The sequence below is a fragment of the Danio rerio genome, chromosome 6 (genome assembly GCF_052040795.2).
Source record: "Danio rerio strain M-AB ecotype USA chromosome 6, GRCz13ab, whole genome shotgun sequence".
NCBI lineage: Eukaryota > Metazoa > Chordata > Actinopteri > Cypriniformes > Danionidae > Danio > Danio rerio.
Genome location: NC_141026.1, coordinates 61067501 through 61085000, shown reverse-complemented (window position 1 = coordinate 61085000; position 17500 = coordinate 61067501). Strand labels below are relative to the sequence as shown.

The 17500-nt window shown below is 44.8% G+C and overlaps 2 protein-coding genes across 15 annotated transcripts in view; one reads left to right on the top strand and one right to left on the bottom strand.

Moving 5' to 3' along the window:
- The window catches only part of LOC141386403 (uncharacterized), a 92158-nt gene extending 80231 nt beyond the window's left edge, over positions 1–11927 (top strand). For 2 of the 13 annotated variants that reach the window (XR_015494320.1, XR_015494323.1), the window contains exons 7-10: positions 467–650; positions 7326–7938; positions 8132–8476; positions 9012–10303. Coding sequence is in view for 2 of the 13 variants with exons in the window: in XM_087258187.1 (XP_087114313.1) it covers positions 467–650; positions 7326–7636 (495 nt within the window). In the remaining 11 variants the exon portion in view is untranslated. Of the gene's footprint in view, positions 1–466; positions 651–7325; positions 10304–10452 lie in introns of those variants that run through there. The other 11 variants (XM_087258187.1, XM_087258189.1, XR_015494319.1 and 8 more) reach the window with 10 other exon arrangements.
- A 499-nt stretch (positions 11928–12426) lies between these two features.
- Positions 12427–17500, bottom strand: part of arhgap9 (Rho GTPase activating protein 9) — a 99964-nt gene continuing 94890 nt past the window's right edge. For both annotated transcript variants that reach the window (XM_087258183.2, XM_087258186.1), the window contains one exon: positions 12427–12601. The gene's annotated coding sequence lies outside the window, so the exon portion shown is untranslated. The remainder of the gene's footprint in view (positions 12602–17500) is intronic.

The following is a 17500-nucleotide window of genomic DNA, read 5'->3' as shown; positions in this document are numbered from 1 at the left end:
CGTGGTGCTCTAGATCTCCTCTTTCTGATGGATGATGGGATGTGTTGTGTGTTATATTGTGTGTTGATGTGTTGTGTTGACATGTTGTGTTGTTGTGTTGTGTAGTCTGAGGCTCTGGGTCGTGGTGCTCTAGATCTCCTCTTTCTGATGGATGATGGGATGTGTTGTGTGTTATATTGTGTGTTGATGTGTTGTGTTGTGTATGTGTTGTTGTGTTGTGTAGACTGAGGCTCTGGGTCGTGGTGCTCTAGATCTCCTCTTTCTGATGGATGATGGGATGTGTTGTGTGTTATATTGTGTGTTGATGTGTTGTGTTGACATGTTGTGTTGTTGTGTTGTGTAGACTGAGGCTCTGGGTCGTGGTGCTCTAGATCTCCTCTTTCTGATGGATGATGGGATGTGTTGTGTGTTATATTGTGTGTTGATGTGTTGTGTTGACATGTTGTGTTGTGTATGTGTTGTGTAGACTGAGGCTCTGGGTCGTGGTGCTCTGGATCTCCTCTCTCTGATGGATGATGGGATGGATCCTGAAATCTCTGCAGGCAGAAAGAGGCTGAAGAAGACAGATGAAGGCCTGTACGCCTGCGACATCTGCGACAAAACCTTCCAGAAGAGCAGCTCGTTACTGAGGCATAAATATGAGCACACAGGTGACATCACACACACACACACATGCTGAAAACGTCAACACACACTCTATCAGCATTCTGTCACCATCATGTCACTGACTGTAAAAACATATTTAATGTTACTCCAAACATGTACTGTTGTGTATCATCATTAAGGGTGTCACGATTTCGATTATTAATTTATGCTCAATTTCGATTATCGAATAAAAAAATAGAATCGTCGATGCTGCCACGCCCCCATTTCACGTCAGCTTGGCTTGCCAAGCGGGGAAAAAACAGGCTTGTTGAAGTGCTTGTTAAACTGCAGACGCAGGAGACCCGTCGACAGAGCTTAAACCCTCTCCTCTTTCAATGAAGTCGCCTGTGTGGAAGCATTTTGGATTTCCAGTGAGTTACGTTGACAACGTTCGTGTTGTCGACAAAAAAAAACACAGTTTTGCAAGCTCTGCTATGTACGTATTAGGGTTCGTCCGATAGACAACACCGGCATCGCGATCCTCCGCCCGCCCCCATTGCAAATCCGCTCAGGAAAAGTACACACTCAGGCCCTGTTTACACTGTCTTTGTTTTTAAATGGCATTTTAGAATGACAACGATTTGACATCCACAGTGGCGTGTAGCATTTCTGAGCAGCCCTCCTTCCTCTCTACCTCTGAAAATGCAGATCACGTGACCACACAGACACAGACGCACACACAGCCATGCGCTCGAGACAGCAGGTCCAGGCAGTCAGAGGACTGCTTCAATCTTTCACTCACTTGTACTCAGTCATTTTAGCGAACACCTCAGATACTGTTGGCTGGTTCCTGTTGGTTGTGCATCTTTTTTACCGACGCCATTATAACGACACAGATCACTGCCTATTCACGAGTCCCGCAGAAAAAGTGATTGACAGGTGGTCATTATGTGTGTATCTTGCCTTTATTCATTTACTGTATGATTTGTTTATGGGTAAAACAAAGACCATGCAGGTCAGGTAGTTTAAACGGAAGACTACAAATAATTAATTGGTCATTAATTAATTAATTATTCATTATCGAAAATCGAGAATCGTGCCTTTAGAATCGAAAATGTAATCGAATCGAGGATTTGGAGGATCGTGACACCCTTAATCATCATACACAACCTCAAATCAGAAACAGTTGGAACAGCGTGGAAAACTGAAATAAACAAAGACGGTAGTGATTTCCAAATGTACTTTGACTTGTAGTTCACTGCAGACAATATCAGGGGCGGACTGGCCATCTGGCAATTCTGGCAAATCCCAGAAGGGCCGGACCATTTTTTTAAATGTGGGCCGGTCACCTATTTTATTTATTTATTTTTTCATATGTATTGTTTTTTAAATGTAGGCAGCTTTTATCTTGTGCGAGATGTGAATATTATGATGATGATGATGGTGATAATAGTAAGAATAATAGTAAATGTTAAGCATTGACCCAACTGGCAACAACTGGCTGGTTTCGAGATGGGCCGACCCAATCTGAGGCTACTCAGATGTAATCAAAATCTGGCAAGAATGTCAAACAAACAGTAAGTGCAAATAAAAAGGGAAAGGCAGTCAAGTCAGACATTGCCAAATACATCAAATTTACTGAACTAGTCTCGAAAGGGGTCAGTGTGATGTGCAGTAGGTAGTGCTGTCGCCTCAGAGCAAGAAAGTCGCTGGTTTGAGCCTCATCTGGGTCAGTTGGTGTTTCTGTGTGGAGTTTGCATGTTTGCGTGGATTTCCTTCTGGTTTCCTTCACAAGTCCAAACACATGCTATAGGTGAATTGGGTAGGCCAATTGTGAATTGGGTAACCCAGTATAATGGACTGCGGCTTTGAGGGCATCCGCTGTGTAAAACATATGCTGGATAAGTTGCTGATTCCCAGATTAATAAAGGGACTAAGCCGAAAAGAAAATGAATGACATGATTGCATAAATAAATGGGTTGCTTTTGTTCCAGTCACATACATTAAATGTTTAAATCTCTCTTAAATAGGTACTGCTTATATAATTTTACCATCTCTACACCAATATAAGTAGTGAATGTGCGTGTCCTTTGGTGGGGCTGTGTCCGTGTGGTAATGTGGGCTGCTGTGGCTACAGTGCCAGGGCTGATTTTTAGTCCCAGTCCACCCCTGGACAATATGAACACAGAATATTTGACGTCATGTGTGGTCATCTTCATTTCATTTGTAAATATCCATCCTCTCCAGTCATTCAGACCTACAACACACTCCCAAAAAAGTTGTGACAGGAGCAGTTTAGGGCAGTAATCAGGTCAACTGGTGAAATAATAATGTGATGTGCCACAGACGATGTCAACAAGTGATTGTAATTATGATGATGATGATTAACCAATCAGTCGACACTGACTTTATGGATCGTGATTTGCCACGCTTTCCTATTTCTGACTGCTTGTTTCAGTTGTTCCATGTTCAAGTTTATGTCAGTCTTGATTGTGTCCAGGCATCGTGTTCTCTGACGCCCTCTTCTTCTTGATGCACTGACTGCACCGAGCATTAAATCTGTTTCCATGGAGTTGGAGTTCCATGGAGTTCGCATGATATGACCAAAGAAAGAGAGTCGTTGCTTGGTGATTTTGCCCTCTAGCGATACATTTTGTTTGACACGCTCCAGGATCGTTTTGTTTGTGATCCTCGCTGTCCATGGTATGCGCATCATTCGCCTCCAGCACCACAATTCACAAGCATCGATCTTCCTTCTGTCTTTCTTCTTGAGTGTCATGCATACATGGAGATTGGGAAAACGATGGCATTGATTGTTCTGATCTTTGTTACAATGCTGATTGTGGCGAGGGGGCGTGGCCGAGAGCGGAACGGAATGAGGCCGCGCGTGAGTGGATGCACCTGTGGTGCGCACCGGCCTCGAATCCCATGGAAGGAGCTCTGGATTATAAGAGGAGGAACGATGGCAGAGGAAGCCGAGAGAGGACCAGGCCCGGGCATATTGTTTTGCTTTTGCTTTCAGTTTGTTTTGGTTTAGACGGCAGTCTCCGTGATTATTAATAAATAATTTAAAAACGGAGTCGGTTCTCCGCCTCCTTCTTCCCACACAACAAACTTTCCTACACTGATGTCCTTGCTTTTCCATACCTTCTCCATTCCTTGCATTGCACTGCGGCCAAGTGCGATTCTTTGTCTGATCTCCAACCCTGACTCGCCATTGTGGTCGATCTTGGATCCAAGGAAGATGAAGTCTTGGACTGATTCAATTTTCCCACATAAGGAGCTCTAGATTATAAGAGGAGGAACGATGGCAAAGGAAGCCGAGAGAGGACCGGGCTGGGCATATTGTTTTGCTTTTGCTTTCAGTTTGACGGCAGCCTGGAGCTGGCGTCCGTTTGTTTTGGTTTAGACGGCAGTCTCCGTGAGGAGCTGCCGTCACTGTTATTAATAAATAATTTAAAAACAGCGTCGGTTCTCTGCCTCCTTCTTCCCACACAACAAACTTTACTACAGTGGTGCCGAAGCCCGGGAGAAGGAGGGACACGTTGTCCAGTTGCCCTCGCCGCTGAGAGGGGGCGAGTGTTCGCGAGTTAACCCGAGTGTAGGAGAAACACGTTCGTCTGCCCAGAGTGTCGGGGCGGCCTGAAGCTGGCGAGGAAAGGATCTGTCTGCTGCCATCTCCCAGCATGGGGAGGAGCAGGGGACGCGGGGCTCACCACCGGAAGGGAAAGCACTGAAGGGAGCCATCCCACAGAACCCGGGGGAGTCACCGCGATCCGCCATAATGCTGTTGCCTGCATCCGTCCACCGAAGTGATAGCGGAGCAGGAGACCAGAGATGCCGCCAGCCAGCCAGGAGAACCGCCGCCGGACACCAGAAGACAGACGGGTGGATAGATTCCTCCACAGGGCTCCCAACACGTCGTGGCATCTTTGTTTTGGTTTAGACGGCAGTCTCCGTGAGGACTGTTATTAATAAATAATTTAAAAACGGCGTCGGTTCTCCACCTCCTTCTTCCCACACAACAAACTTTACTACACTGATGTCCTTGCTTTTCCATACCTTCTCCATTCCTTGCATTGCACTGCGGCCAACTGCGATTCTTTATCTGATCTCTGGCACTGACTCGCCATTGTGGTCGATCTTGGATCCAAGGAAGATGAAGTCTTGGACTGATTCGATTTTCTCATTGTCAATTGTTATGTGGACTGTACCATTGCATGCTGTTGTCATTACCTTCGTTTTCTTGATGTTGAGGTACAGTCCCATTAGTTCACTTTCCTCTTTCACTCTTTGGACCAGATATTCAAGGTCCTTTTCACTTTCTGCAATCAGGGTCGTATCATCGGTGTAACGAAGGTTGTTGATGTTTTTCGCGCCGATCTTCACTCCGATTGGTGACTCTTCCAGATTGCATAGCCTCATGACCACTTCGGCATACAGACTGAACAGGGTAGGCGCTAAAATGCATCCTTGTCGAACACCTTTCTCAATCCCAAACCAGTCAGTGTTGCCAAATGCTGTCCTGACCGTGGCCTTTTGTTTCTCATAGAGTGATCGTGTCAGATCTATTAAATGCTGCGGGATGCCCATCTGCTTCAGACATTGTAGACATTGATTGTAATTATAACTTGGTACAAAAGCAGCATCAAGAAAGGTCTAATCCTTTAGGAGCATAGATGGGCCGAGGATCGCCAGTTTGACAACAAATACTTAAAAAAATTGATTGAAATATTTAAAAACAATGATCCTCAAAGAAAGAGAGGAAGACATTTGGATATTTCACCTTCAACAGTGCATCATTTAAAGATTCAAGAAGTCTGGAGGAATTTTAGTGCGTAAAGGACAAGAGCACAAGCCTAAGCTGAACAACCGTGATCTCTGATTCCTCAGCAGGCGCTGCATCAAGAATCCTCACTCATCTATAAACAATATCAGCACATGGGCTCAGGAATACTGAGGCAAACCTTTGGCAAGTACCACAATGCAGAGTTACATCCGCAAATGCCAGAGAAAACTGCACTGTGCCAAAAGAAAAGCCTGTTAACAGTGTCCATCAACTTCTGTGAGCTCAGAGGCATCTGGGATAGACCATCACACACTGGAAACATCTAATGTGGTCAGATGAAGCAGTATTGCCGGCAACTCTCACATGGTCGCCCACTGAAGCTAAGCAGGGCTGCGCCCGGTCAGTACCTGGATGGGAGACCACATGGGAAAGCTAGGTTGCTTCCGGAAGTGGTGTTAGTAAGGCCAGCAGGGGGCGCCCAACCTGCGGTCTGTGTAGGTCCTAATGCCCCAGTATAGTTATAGGGACTCTATACTGCTCAGTGAGCGCCGTCTATCGGATGAGACGTTAAACCAAGGTCCCAACTCTCTGTGGTCATTAAAAATCCCAGGATGTCCTTTGAAAAATAGTTGGGGTTTAACCCCGGTATCTTGGCCAAATCTGCCCACTGGCCTCTGTCCATCATGGCCTCTTAATCATCCCCATATTCCAATTGGCTTCATCACTGTCTCCTCTCCACCAATCAGCTGGTGTGTGGTGTGCGGTCTGGCGCAAAATAGCTGCCGTCGCGTCATCCAGGTGGATGCTGCACACTGGCGGAGGATGAGGAGACCCCCCCCCCATTGTGTGTAAAGCGCTTTGAGTGCCCAGACAAGCGCTATATAGATGTAAGGAATTATTATTAATTATTATTATTTTTGGGGGGGAGAAATGGTCCAAATAAAAGGATCATCCAGACTTTTACCAGAATTAAGTCCAAAAGCCAGCGTCTGTTATGATCAGTGCCTTTGGCAAAGGTAACTTGCCCTTCTGTGATGCTCTCTTAATGCTAAAAAGTACAAAGAGCAACCAAAATCTGCACACATTACAGTCCTGCTGCAGAGGAAGAGGATACAGGCACTGGACTGGCCTGCCTGCAGTCCCAACCTGTCTCCAATGGAGAATCTGTGGCACATTTTGAAGTGCACAATGCGACAACGAAAACCCCGTACTCTTGCTCACCTTAAGGCATGTTTGCAGGAAGAATGGAACTAAATGACACCTAAACACAGTCCCCTAGTGTCTTCAGTCCCTAAATGCCTTATAAGTGTTGTGAAAAGGAACGGCAGCATCACAGAGTGGTGAATGCTTTACTGAATCGACTTTTTGAAATGTGTTGCAAGAACCAAAAATGGCCTACATGTTTAATTAAAAAACAAATGATGAGGAGCACATTAAATAATGTTTGCTGTATTGTCTGCAATGAACTACCAGTCGGCGACGCAGTGGTGCAGTAGTGCTGTCGCCTCACAGCAAGAAGGTTGCTGGTTTGAGTCCCGGCTGGATCAGTTGGCGTTTCTGTGTGGAGTTTGCATGTCCTCCCTGCATTTGTGTGGGTTTTGTCCGGGTGCTCCAGTTACCCCCACAGTCCAAACACATGCTCTATAGGGGAATTGGGTAGGCTAAATTGTCTGTAGTGTATGAGTGTGAATGAGTGTGTATACATGTTTTCCAGAGGTGGGTTGTGGCTGGAAGGGCATCCACTGCGTAAAAACCTGCTTGATAAGTTGGCAGTTCATTCCGCTGTGGCGACCCCGGACTAAGGGACTAAGCTGACAAGAAAATGAATGAATGAATGAAATACAAGTCAAAGTCAATTTAGAAATACACTTCTATATTTTAAAATTCTTTGTGTGTGTGTGTGCGTGTGTTGACGTGTGTGTGTGCATGTGTGTGTGTGTTTCTGCTGTAGGAAAGAGACCTCATGAGTGTCAGATCTGCAAGAAGGCCTTCAAACACAAGCATCATCTAATTGAACACAGTCGTTTGCACTCTGGAGAGAAACCCTATCAGTGTGATAAATGCGGCAAACGCTTCTCTCACTCGGGCTCGTACTCACAGCACATGAACCACCGCTACGCCTTCTGCAGCCCGGACGGAGACCCAGAGCCAGAGCCAGAGCCAGAGCAGCAGGGGCCCGCAGGGGACAGAGGAGGAGCATTCCTGACTGACTCCAGCCTGGAGGAAGAAGAGGAAGAGGAGGAGGAGAACACTGACCACTGACACACACACACACACACACACACACACACACACACACAAACTCACACATGTACAGATGTAAAGTAAATTACTGGTACCCTTCAGATTTGTTCAGGCCTGCTGGGTTTATTCCATTTCCCACTGATTTTTAGTTCTACATCTATCCACTCCTGCTTGGTTTTAGTCCCACAACCAACCGCTCCCTCTAGGTTTTAGTCTTGCTCCTTCTGGGTTTTAGTCCCAATTCTGGTCATTTTTAGTTCCACTTCAGCCCGCTCCTGCTGGGTTTTAGTCCCACACCTGACCACTCCCTCTGGGTGTTAGTCCCACACCTGACCACTCCCTGTGGGTGTTAGTCCCACACCTGACTGCTCCCTCTGGGTGTTAGTCCCACACCTGACCACTCCCTCTGGGTGTTAGTCCCACACCTGACTGCTCCCTCTGGGTGTTAGTCCCACACCTGACCGCTCCCTCTGGGTGTTAGTCCCACACCTGACCGTTCCCTCTGGGTGTTAGTCCCACACCTGACCGCTCCCTCTGGGTGTTAGTCCCACACCTGACCACTCCCTCTGGGTGTTAGTCCCACACCTGACCGCTCCCTCTGGGTGTTAGTCCCACACCTGACCGCTCCCTCTGGGTTTTAGTCCCACACCTGACCGCTCCCTCTGGGTGTTAGTCCCACACCTGACCGTTCCCTCTGGGTGTTAGTCCCACACCTGACCGCTCCCTCTGGGTTTTAGTCCCACACCTGACCGCTCAGGTTTTAGTCCCACACCTGATAACACCTGACCACTCCCTCCGGGTTTTAGTCCCACACTCACTTAGTTTAGTCCCACACCTGACTGCTCCCTCTGGGTTTTAGTCCCACACCTGACCGCTCCCTCTGGGTGTTAGTCCCACACCTGACCGCTCCCTCTGGGTTTTAGGTTTTAGTCCCACACCTGACTGTTCCCTCTGGGTTTTAGTCCCACACCTGACTGTTCCCTCTGGGTGTTAGTCCCACACCTGACTGCTCCCTCCGGGTTTTAGTCCCACACCCACTTAGTTTAGTCCCACACCTGACTGTTCCCTCTGGGTTTTAGTCCCACACCTGACCGCTCCCTCTGGGTGTTAGTCCCACACCTGACCGCTCCCTCTGGGTTTTAGTCCCACACCTGACTGTTCCCTCTGGGTTTTAGTCCCACACCTGACCGCTCCCTCTGGGTTTTAGTCCCACACCTGACCGCTCCCTCTGGGTTTTAGTCCCACACCTGACCGCTCCCTCTGGGTTTTAGTCCCACACCTGACCGCTCCCTCTGGGTTTTAGTCCCACACCTGACCGCTCAGGTTTTAGTCCCACACCTGATAACACCTGACCACTCCCTCCGGGTTTTAGTCCCACACCCACTTGGTTTAGTCCCACACCTGACTGCTCCCTCCGGGTTTTAGTCCCACATCCACTTGGGTTTTAGTACCACACCTGACCGCTCGGGTTTTAGTCTCACACCTGATCACACCTGACCACTCCTTCTGGGTTTTAGTCCCACAACCGACCAATTCCAATGGATTTTAGTTTTGCTTCTTCTGGGTTTAACTCCCACTTCCTCCAGTTTTAGTCCTGTTCCCACTTGGTTTTAGTCCCGTTCCCACTAGGTTTTTTATTATTTTAAAGTAGTTTCAGGGTAGTTTTTCTTTCTTCAGTGGAAGGGTACCAACAATTGTGCCTACATCTGTATATTTTACTATCCCAGTGGGGGTTTTCATAGACTTAATTAATATAGTATAGACTGTATATTCTCTCCTCTACCCCGACTTTACAAAAACCCAACCCTCACAGGAAACAATCTGCATGTTTACATTTTCAAAAAATCTAATTCTGTATGATTTATAAGCATTAGAGCACATGGAGACCTCAATTTTGTCCCCATGGTGACAAATCCCCATGAGTCTGTGTGTATTCAATTGTAAGTCCCCACTGCGATATAAAGACATGTACACACACACACAGACACACAGCAGCTGTGCCCTTTTCTTTATTCAAGACTCTATTCAACAAACTTTGCACATCAGAGAAATTTTGCCAAAGAGAAATCCAGTAACATCAAAATAAGTTCTTCTAAATTAAATATGATGTTATATTTTATATTAAAAATGTGACATTTTTAGGACCATTAAGATTTTATTGCATTGGCATTAAATTCCCATTCATGCACACCATAAAATAACAATACTAAAGAAATAATTGTTTGTCTAGTAAATAATTCTTGCTATTGGAAGGTGGCACGGAGTCTCAGTTGTAAGCACTGTGCCCTCACAGCAAGAAGGTCGATGGTTCGAGTCATGGCTGGGTCAGTTGGTATTTCTGTGTGGAGTTTGCATGTTCTCCCTGTGTTGGCGTGGGTTTCCTCCGTGTGCTCCGGTTTCCCCCACAGTCCAAATACATGCGCTATTAGGGAATTGATGAACTAAACTGGCCGTAGTGTATGAGTGTGCATGTGTATATATGAGTGTGTATGGGTGTTTCCCAGTACTGGGTTGCAGCTGGAAGGGCATCCGCTGCAAAAAGCATTTGCTGGAATTCCACTGTGACGATGAATAAGGGACTAAGCCGAAGGAAAATTAATTAATAATGCATGGATCTTAATTGCACTGAAATAAAAAAAAGATTCTGCCAAAAATGTTGTTATTTTGGCATCAAAATAACCAAAATATGTGAACAATTGAATAAAATATATAACATTTAATATATATAAGAGTAAAATTCATTCAATCATTTTCTTGTCGGCTTAGTCCCTTTATTAATCCGGGGTCGCCACAGCGGAATGAACCGCCAACTTATCCAGCAAGGCTTTACGAAGCGGATGCCCTTCCAGCCGCAACCCATCTCTGGGAAACATCCACTCATACACTACGAACAATTTAGCCTACCCAATTCACCTGTACCGCATGTGTTTGGACTGTGGGGGAAACTGGAGCACCCGGAGGAAACCCACACGAACGCAGGGAGAACATGCAAACTCCACACAGACACGCCAACTGAGCTGAGGCACGAACCAGCGACCTTCTTGCTGTGAGGCAACAGCACTACCTACTGCGCCACTGCATCGCTCAACTGCCAACTTATCCAGCATATGTTTTAAGCAGCGGATACCGTTCCAGCTGCACCCATTACTGGGAAACACCCATACACACTCATTCACACACATACACTATGGACAATTTTAGCTTACACAATCCCCCTATAGCGCATGTGTTTGGACTGTGGGGGAAACTGGAACAAGGAGAACATGCAAACTCCACACAGAAAGGCCAACTGGCCCAGCCGGGCCTAAAGCCAGCAATTTAGCAAAATTAAAATACCTTATTTATTACATAAACAAATAATTAATTAATAAACTAACTAATAATACAGATGTTTGTACATTTTACACACCACATTCATACAGACTTTATGCATTACAAATATATATGACTGAAAGTATCAATGCAAAAATCTTAATGGTTCTGAAAATAGGTTTAGTTTTCTTAATCCAAATAGTATTTTCGTATATTTAAACAGTTTATATTTTCAGTGTTATGCTTTCATAAAATCGGTGCTAGATTAAAAGTGATCAGGAGCAATAATAGATATTGAAATATTAAATATTCCAATACAATAGCCATTTAAAATCCTGATTTTCCTGCAGCAGTAATCAAGGATTCAATGACTGGTTTGTTCATCTATTGTAGTATACAGTAAGTGGAATAATGCACTCCAGACCATTGAATTATGGTGTAATGCTTTTTCTTTTCAATTTAATTTTCTATTACATGGGGGCTCGTCCGGGATCAAAATTATTTTGAATAATTCTTCTTATTATTTCATACATGCAATATAACTCACAGCCAGTTTAAGCACAGATTTGACACAGATGAACTGGAAAAACTGGACGATAACCACAGACATTTAATACTCGAATCTAAATTCCACTTTTGTATTTTGCACTCAGAGCTGATGGAGTCTAATATCTGCATCTAATAGTGATATTAATAAACTTCATAGTGAAATACAAGCCACAAGTGTCCTTCTGAGAAATGAGGAAAGTGTTGCACTGAAACCACCTCACAGAACGCAGCTTTATCCCGCCAGTTATGCAAATATATGCTAATTAAATATGCAATAATCAACAAAACAGAAACTACTCGAAACGGTGCTTGTATTCTGCCTTCTGACATTTATTACTCGACTTCTGTCCTCCGTCAGCATCTCAGATCTTCACCAGTGTTATTTTATACTCCTGTATATGTTCATATGTAACCTTTGTAATAAAGCTGTACATATTTTGGAAAAAAATACAGTTGCTGGAGGATTTGTTGTAGCCTGTACAATGTAACGAGGCAATCATTCACACAGAATACATATTTCAACTTTCATTAATCTGTATGTACGGCATGTAGGGTTCAGGGCTCGGAAAGTTCTCAGAAGGGAACATTATCCTGCATTCAAATTTGATTGTGTTTTTTTTTAAAGGTTAAATGAAGGTTTGTACAGTCTGTTCCCTGAAAAACAGTTCTGTGGGCGCAAATACCTTGTTGATGAGGTCAGAGGAGAATGGCCAGACTGGTTACAGCTGATAGAAAGGCAACAGTAACTCAAATAAGCACTCGCTACAACCGAGCTCTGCAGAAGAGCATCTCTGAACACACAACACGTCCAACCTTGAGGCGGATGGGCTACAGTAGCAGAAGAGCACACCGGGTGCCGCTCCTGTCAGCTAAGAACAGGAAACTGAGGCTACATTTCACACAGACTCACCAAAACTGGACAATAGAAGATTGGAGAAACGTTGCTGCTCTGATGAGTCTCCATTTCTGCTGACACATTCAGATGCTCGGCTCAGACAACATGAAAGCATGGATCATCCTGCCTTGTATCAGCGGTTCAGGCTGGTGGTGGTGGTGTAATGGTGTGGGGGAGATTTTCTTTGGGTCCATCAGTACCAATTGAGCATCAACGCCACAGCCTACCTGAGTATTGCTGCTGACCATGTCCATCCCTTTATGAGCACAGTGTCTCCATCTTCTGATGGCTACTTCCAGCAGGATAACGCAGCATGTCATAAAGCTCAATCATCTCAGACTGGTGTCTTGAACATGACGATGAGTTCACTGTACTCAAATGGCCTCCACAGTCACCAGAGCTCAATCCAATAGAGCAGCTTTGGGATGTGGTGGAACGGGAGCAACTGTGCAGCAACTGTGTGATGCTATCATGGAGAAAAAATCTCTGAGGAATGTTTACAGTGCCTTGTTGAGTCTATGACATGAAGGATTAGGGCAGTTCAGAAGGCAAAAGGGGTCCAACCGAGTAATAGTAAGGTGTACCTAATAAAGTGGCCGGGGAGTGTATGTTGATCCTGGAACATCATTTCTGTTGTGAACTGTAATCCATACTCATATTCCCTACCCCTAAACCCAACCATAACTAAATTATTCCCAAAATCAGCAATATATCAGCATTGGATGCAGCTCAGATTGCACTGCACCAGGTCTGCACCCAGACCCCTCTCAAAATCAGAAGGAAATAATAGTTAGATAGCAATCATGTAGAAGTGCATAAACCTTACCATAAGCCTAAAATAAATGGTAAACGCATCCCTTAGTTCTGATTGGCTGATTGGACTGCTGTTTCAGGATTAACATAGATGTAAATGCATGAACATGTCCTACTTGGTAAAATCAGCATTTTCAGCATAGTTGAGACACACACACACACACACACACACACACACAAAGTGGCCAAAAGTTGAGTAGTTGCAAAAGTTTCCTATTGAAAATACAATTGCAGTTCCTGTTTAGTGTACTTTTTATTTTACAGTAAAATGAATAAGAAAGCAGTTTGCAATAAAAGGACATTTCAACTAATCCGCATGCAGCACTGTGGAAATGAGCTTGAGTTGCGACACCAATAAACAGCAAACACTTTCATTTCTATGGTAACCTTGTGCACATGAAGACAAACAACGTTCAGGAGAAGTCATGATAAAAAAGATTAATTGATTAAAAGATTAGTGTGGAGGAAAAAAAACTGTTGACAGCGCTTTACCAACGGTTTTAAACAGAGAGAGGGGGGGGACATTAGCTGATGGGTCTTTTGTTGATATTTCCAGAAGATGACCATGTCACAGCTTAGCTAAATTAATTGACGCCTCCTCCTGAAGTGACGTGCAATTGGCCTTCACTGTTTGCAATGCATTAAAACACTGTTTTCCAGCCGCTGCCGTGCTTCATTCTCAATATGTATAGTTTGTCTAAAGTGACGTATGCAAACTATATAATATATGATGAGCATGGATACAATCAGCCAGCGCAGTCGTCCCTCCATAGTCAAAAGCCATATTTTGTGTCTGTGTTGTTTACTTGCAGGAGATCTATCGGCATTTTCCCGCCGCACGTTAATTCTGACCAATTGAAAAGCAGTTTAGTAAATATGTTTAATAACATCTGGCCAATGACTGATGTGGATTTTGTCACATGACTGCATTTTGGCTCTTTTCAACTGGTTCAGACCAAAACAATCAATGTGGTGTGAAGAGGACCCAAAGACGGCAGAAAATGCTGCAATGCATCATTTGTTGCCCTTGGTCAAGACAACTGCTCATCCGTTTGCACTGGCTGCCAGTTGCTGCTCGCATCAAATTCAAAGCTCTGATGTTTGCTTACAAAGCAACTTCTGGCTTTGCTCCTTCTTATCTGCTCTCACTTCTGCAGATGTATGTGCCCTCCAGAAACTTGAGTTCGGTGAATGAACGTCGCCTCGTGGTTCCATCCCAAAGAGGGAAGAAATCACTTTCCCGAACTCTCGCGCTCAATCTGCCCAGTTGGTGGAATGAACTCCCTAACTGCATCAGAACGGCAGAGTCACTCGCTGTCTTCAAGAAACCACTAAAAACTCAACTATTTAGTCTCCACTTCACTTCCTAATCTGCAATTGCCTCTCTGACTCCACCGCTAACTGTACTACAAAATAAAAAAATCAATGTTTTGCTTCTTACACTTTACACACCTGAAACTTGCCTACAGCACTTCTTCATTGTTGCTCTTATAGTTGTGTAAATTGCTTCCTTGTCCTCATTTGTGAGTCGCTTTGGATAAAAGTGTCTGCTAAATGACTAAATGTAAATGCTAATAAAGCAAACCACACTCTAAGGGTGCTTTCACACCTGTCTTATTAAGTTGGGTTGAATCGCACTAGAGTTCGTTGTCGCTCTTGGTGCGGTTCGTTTGGGCAGGTGTGAATGCAACAATCGTACTCGAGTGCGCACCAAAAGCGGACGAAAAAATCATACCGAGACCTGTTTGAAGAGATGGTCTCGGTACACTTTCAAACAAATCCTGAAGCGGTTAATTTGTGGTAAGAACATGATCCAAACTAGAACAGACCCAACCGCAAAAAGTATTGCGCCTTTTGGACTAATCCAGCCGCCGTATAGCCGATGCGCTGTGCATTAAGGGATGTGGAGGAACAATATTTGTTGACAGCGCTTTACCAACAATTGTAAACAGAGGAAAGAGGGAAAAGAGTTGGGAACATTAGCTGATGGGCCGTTGGCATTACTTCCAGAAGATGACCATGTCACAGTTTATCTAAATTAATTGACGCCTCCTCCTGAAGTGACGCGTGATGCACCTTCACCATTTGCGATGCATTAAAACACTGTTTTTCAGCCGCGCCTCACTCTCAATATGTATAGTTTGTCTAAAGTGACGTATACAAACTATATAATATACTATGAGCAGGGATACAATCAGCCAGCACGGGTTAATTCTGACCAACTGAAACGCAGTTTATGCGTTCAACAACACCTGGCCAATCATTGATGTGGGTTTTGTTTGGATCAGACCAAGGCAATCAGTGTGGCGTGAAGAGGACCCAAAGACGGCAGGAAAACACTACAATGCATCATTTGTTGCCCTCGGTCTGGACCAAATGAACTGAACAGCCTAGACTTTTGTTTGGGAGCCTGTCTCGTTTGCCCAGTTTGCGCGGTTCGTTTGGCATATGTGAATTCAGCAATCGCGCTCGGATCCGCGCCAAATCAATCAGTCTGTGATCGCCTGAATGAGGTGGTCTCGGCTCAACTGAAACGAACTCTGGAATGGATCGATTGTAGTGAGAAAGCGATACGGTCCAAACCTGATTATATCACAGTGGTTTATGGATATGTAACAGGCATACGGCTATATGAAGAGAGAATTATGAGTAGGGCGGGGGGTCATTACAAACATCTCAAGTCTCCCAGAAGTTTCAGGAGTCGCCCGCAAATGCAAAGAGACTCCCGGAGGCCCGTAAACAAGTGACAATTTCCCAGAAATCGCTCGTCTCCCTCCCGGTCCTCAAATACATTGCGCACCCCTCTCACCCCTCCCCACCACATCCCTCCTCGCTCTTCAGACTCACCGCGGGCAACCTGTCAAACACCACCATACCATCACCCCCAGTTGAGCGGGACTCTGCAAAATAAACCATGAATCTCTGACCGCTGTGAAGAGAGTTTACTCACTGACTGTATTTTTCATGCAATGTTTGATACCGCACGGTGAATGAGAGAAAAAAAACTCAGCATTTTCCGTAAACTTAGATGCACACGGCAGGTAGCGTCACAATTATTCTGGTCACTTAATGCGGTGAAAATTCTACACGAGGTTAAAGTTTGGTTGTGGTGCTAACATGTTTACACTCGGTGCAATAGTTAACTTAGTTCAATACGAACAAACAGAATAAACAAAGAGCACTGGTCGCTCACGTACCAAATCTGTAGAGACAGGACAATCACCAGCAACTAGAGCCGCGTCTTTATTAAGAGGAGACGAGCAGCGAATCCGGATCTCAGCGTTTGCAGATGAGAACAGCTCTCAGGTAAACAATGTTCCTCCTTAGACACGTAAGTTATTGTTGTGGAGCGTCGCGTACACTGTTAATCCACACGTGATCCAGCTGAGCTCTCACAGAGAGAAAATGAAAACAAAACTTAACGGCAGCAAACTATAAAAGCAACACTTCACGCTTGTTGCCAACACAACGTGGCGTCTCTGTCGTCTAAACACTGTGACAGTAATGAATATTAATGAAGTTGCAGAATAGAGCGCGCTGATTGGTTTGAATCAAGCCTTACTCATGCATTAATGCAGCACACTGTAAGACGTAATAAGACACACTCTGGCACAGACGTCCAGTCTGCACGCTGGAACACACGCTATTATGTCATGACCGTGACGCAGCTTCAAAAATTAGTTTCAAACAGGAAGTACGAATTTGCTTGAAATAACGCAAAAACAACCAATTTACACTGTTTAGTGAAATATAGGTGTCCTGATAGTGTTTATAGCAGTGTGAGACACATATACCACTGTCAACAGCTCAACAAGTGTTTTGGTGTTTCGTGACCCTTTAATAAGAGTTTATTACACAGCTTGTGTAACCCCGCCGTTCCTGCACCACCCAACCCGCACCGAGCTGGTATCGAACCGGCGACCTTCCGCATGGGGGTTAGTTGCTCTACCAAGGAGGCTTAAGACCATCCGCTTGTTAAGTGTGACGTCACGCGAAGCGGCTTCCGGGTCCAAGCGCTCTATTCAACTGAATGGGGAGACTCATGAAATGGTAATAATAAACGTTTACAAAGCGATTTAAGGCTTTCGAAAATCACGATCGCAGTATATATGTCCATGCCTAATATCCGATGGCCAGGAAGTGATTTTTTTTTTTTTACTTCTATATAAAATTTACTTTAATGTGTGATAGCAATAAAACGTAATCATAAACGAATGATTTCTCCACTCAAATGAATGCTGGCTTGGACCCGTAAACAGTATTACATACGTCACAAACACGTCACCACTTAACAAGCGGATGGCTTCTAGTGT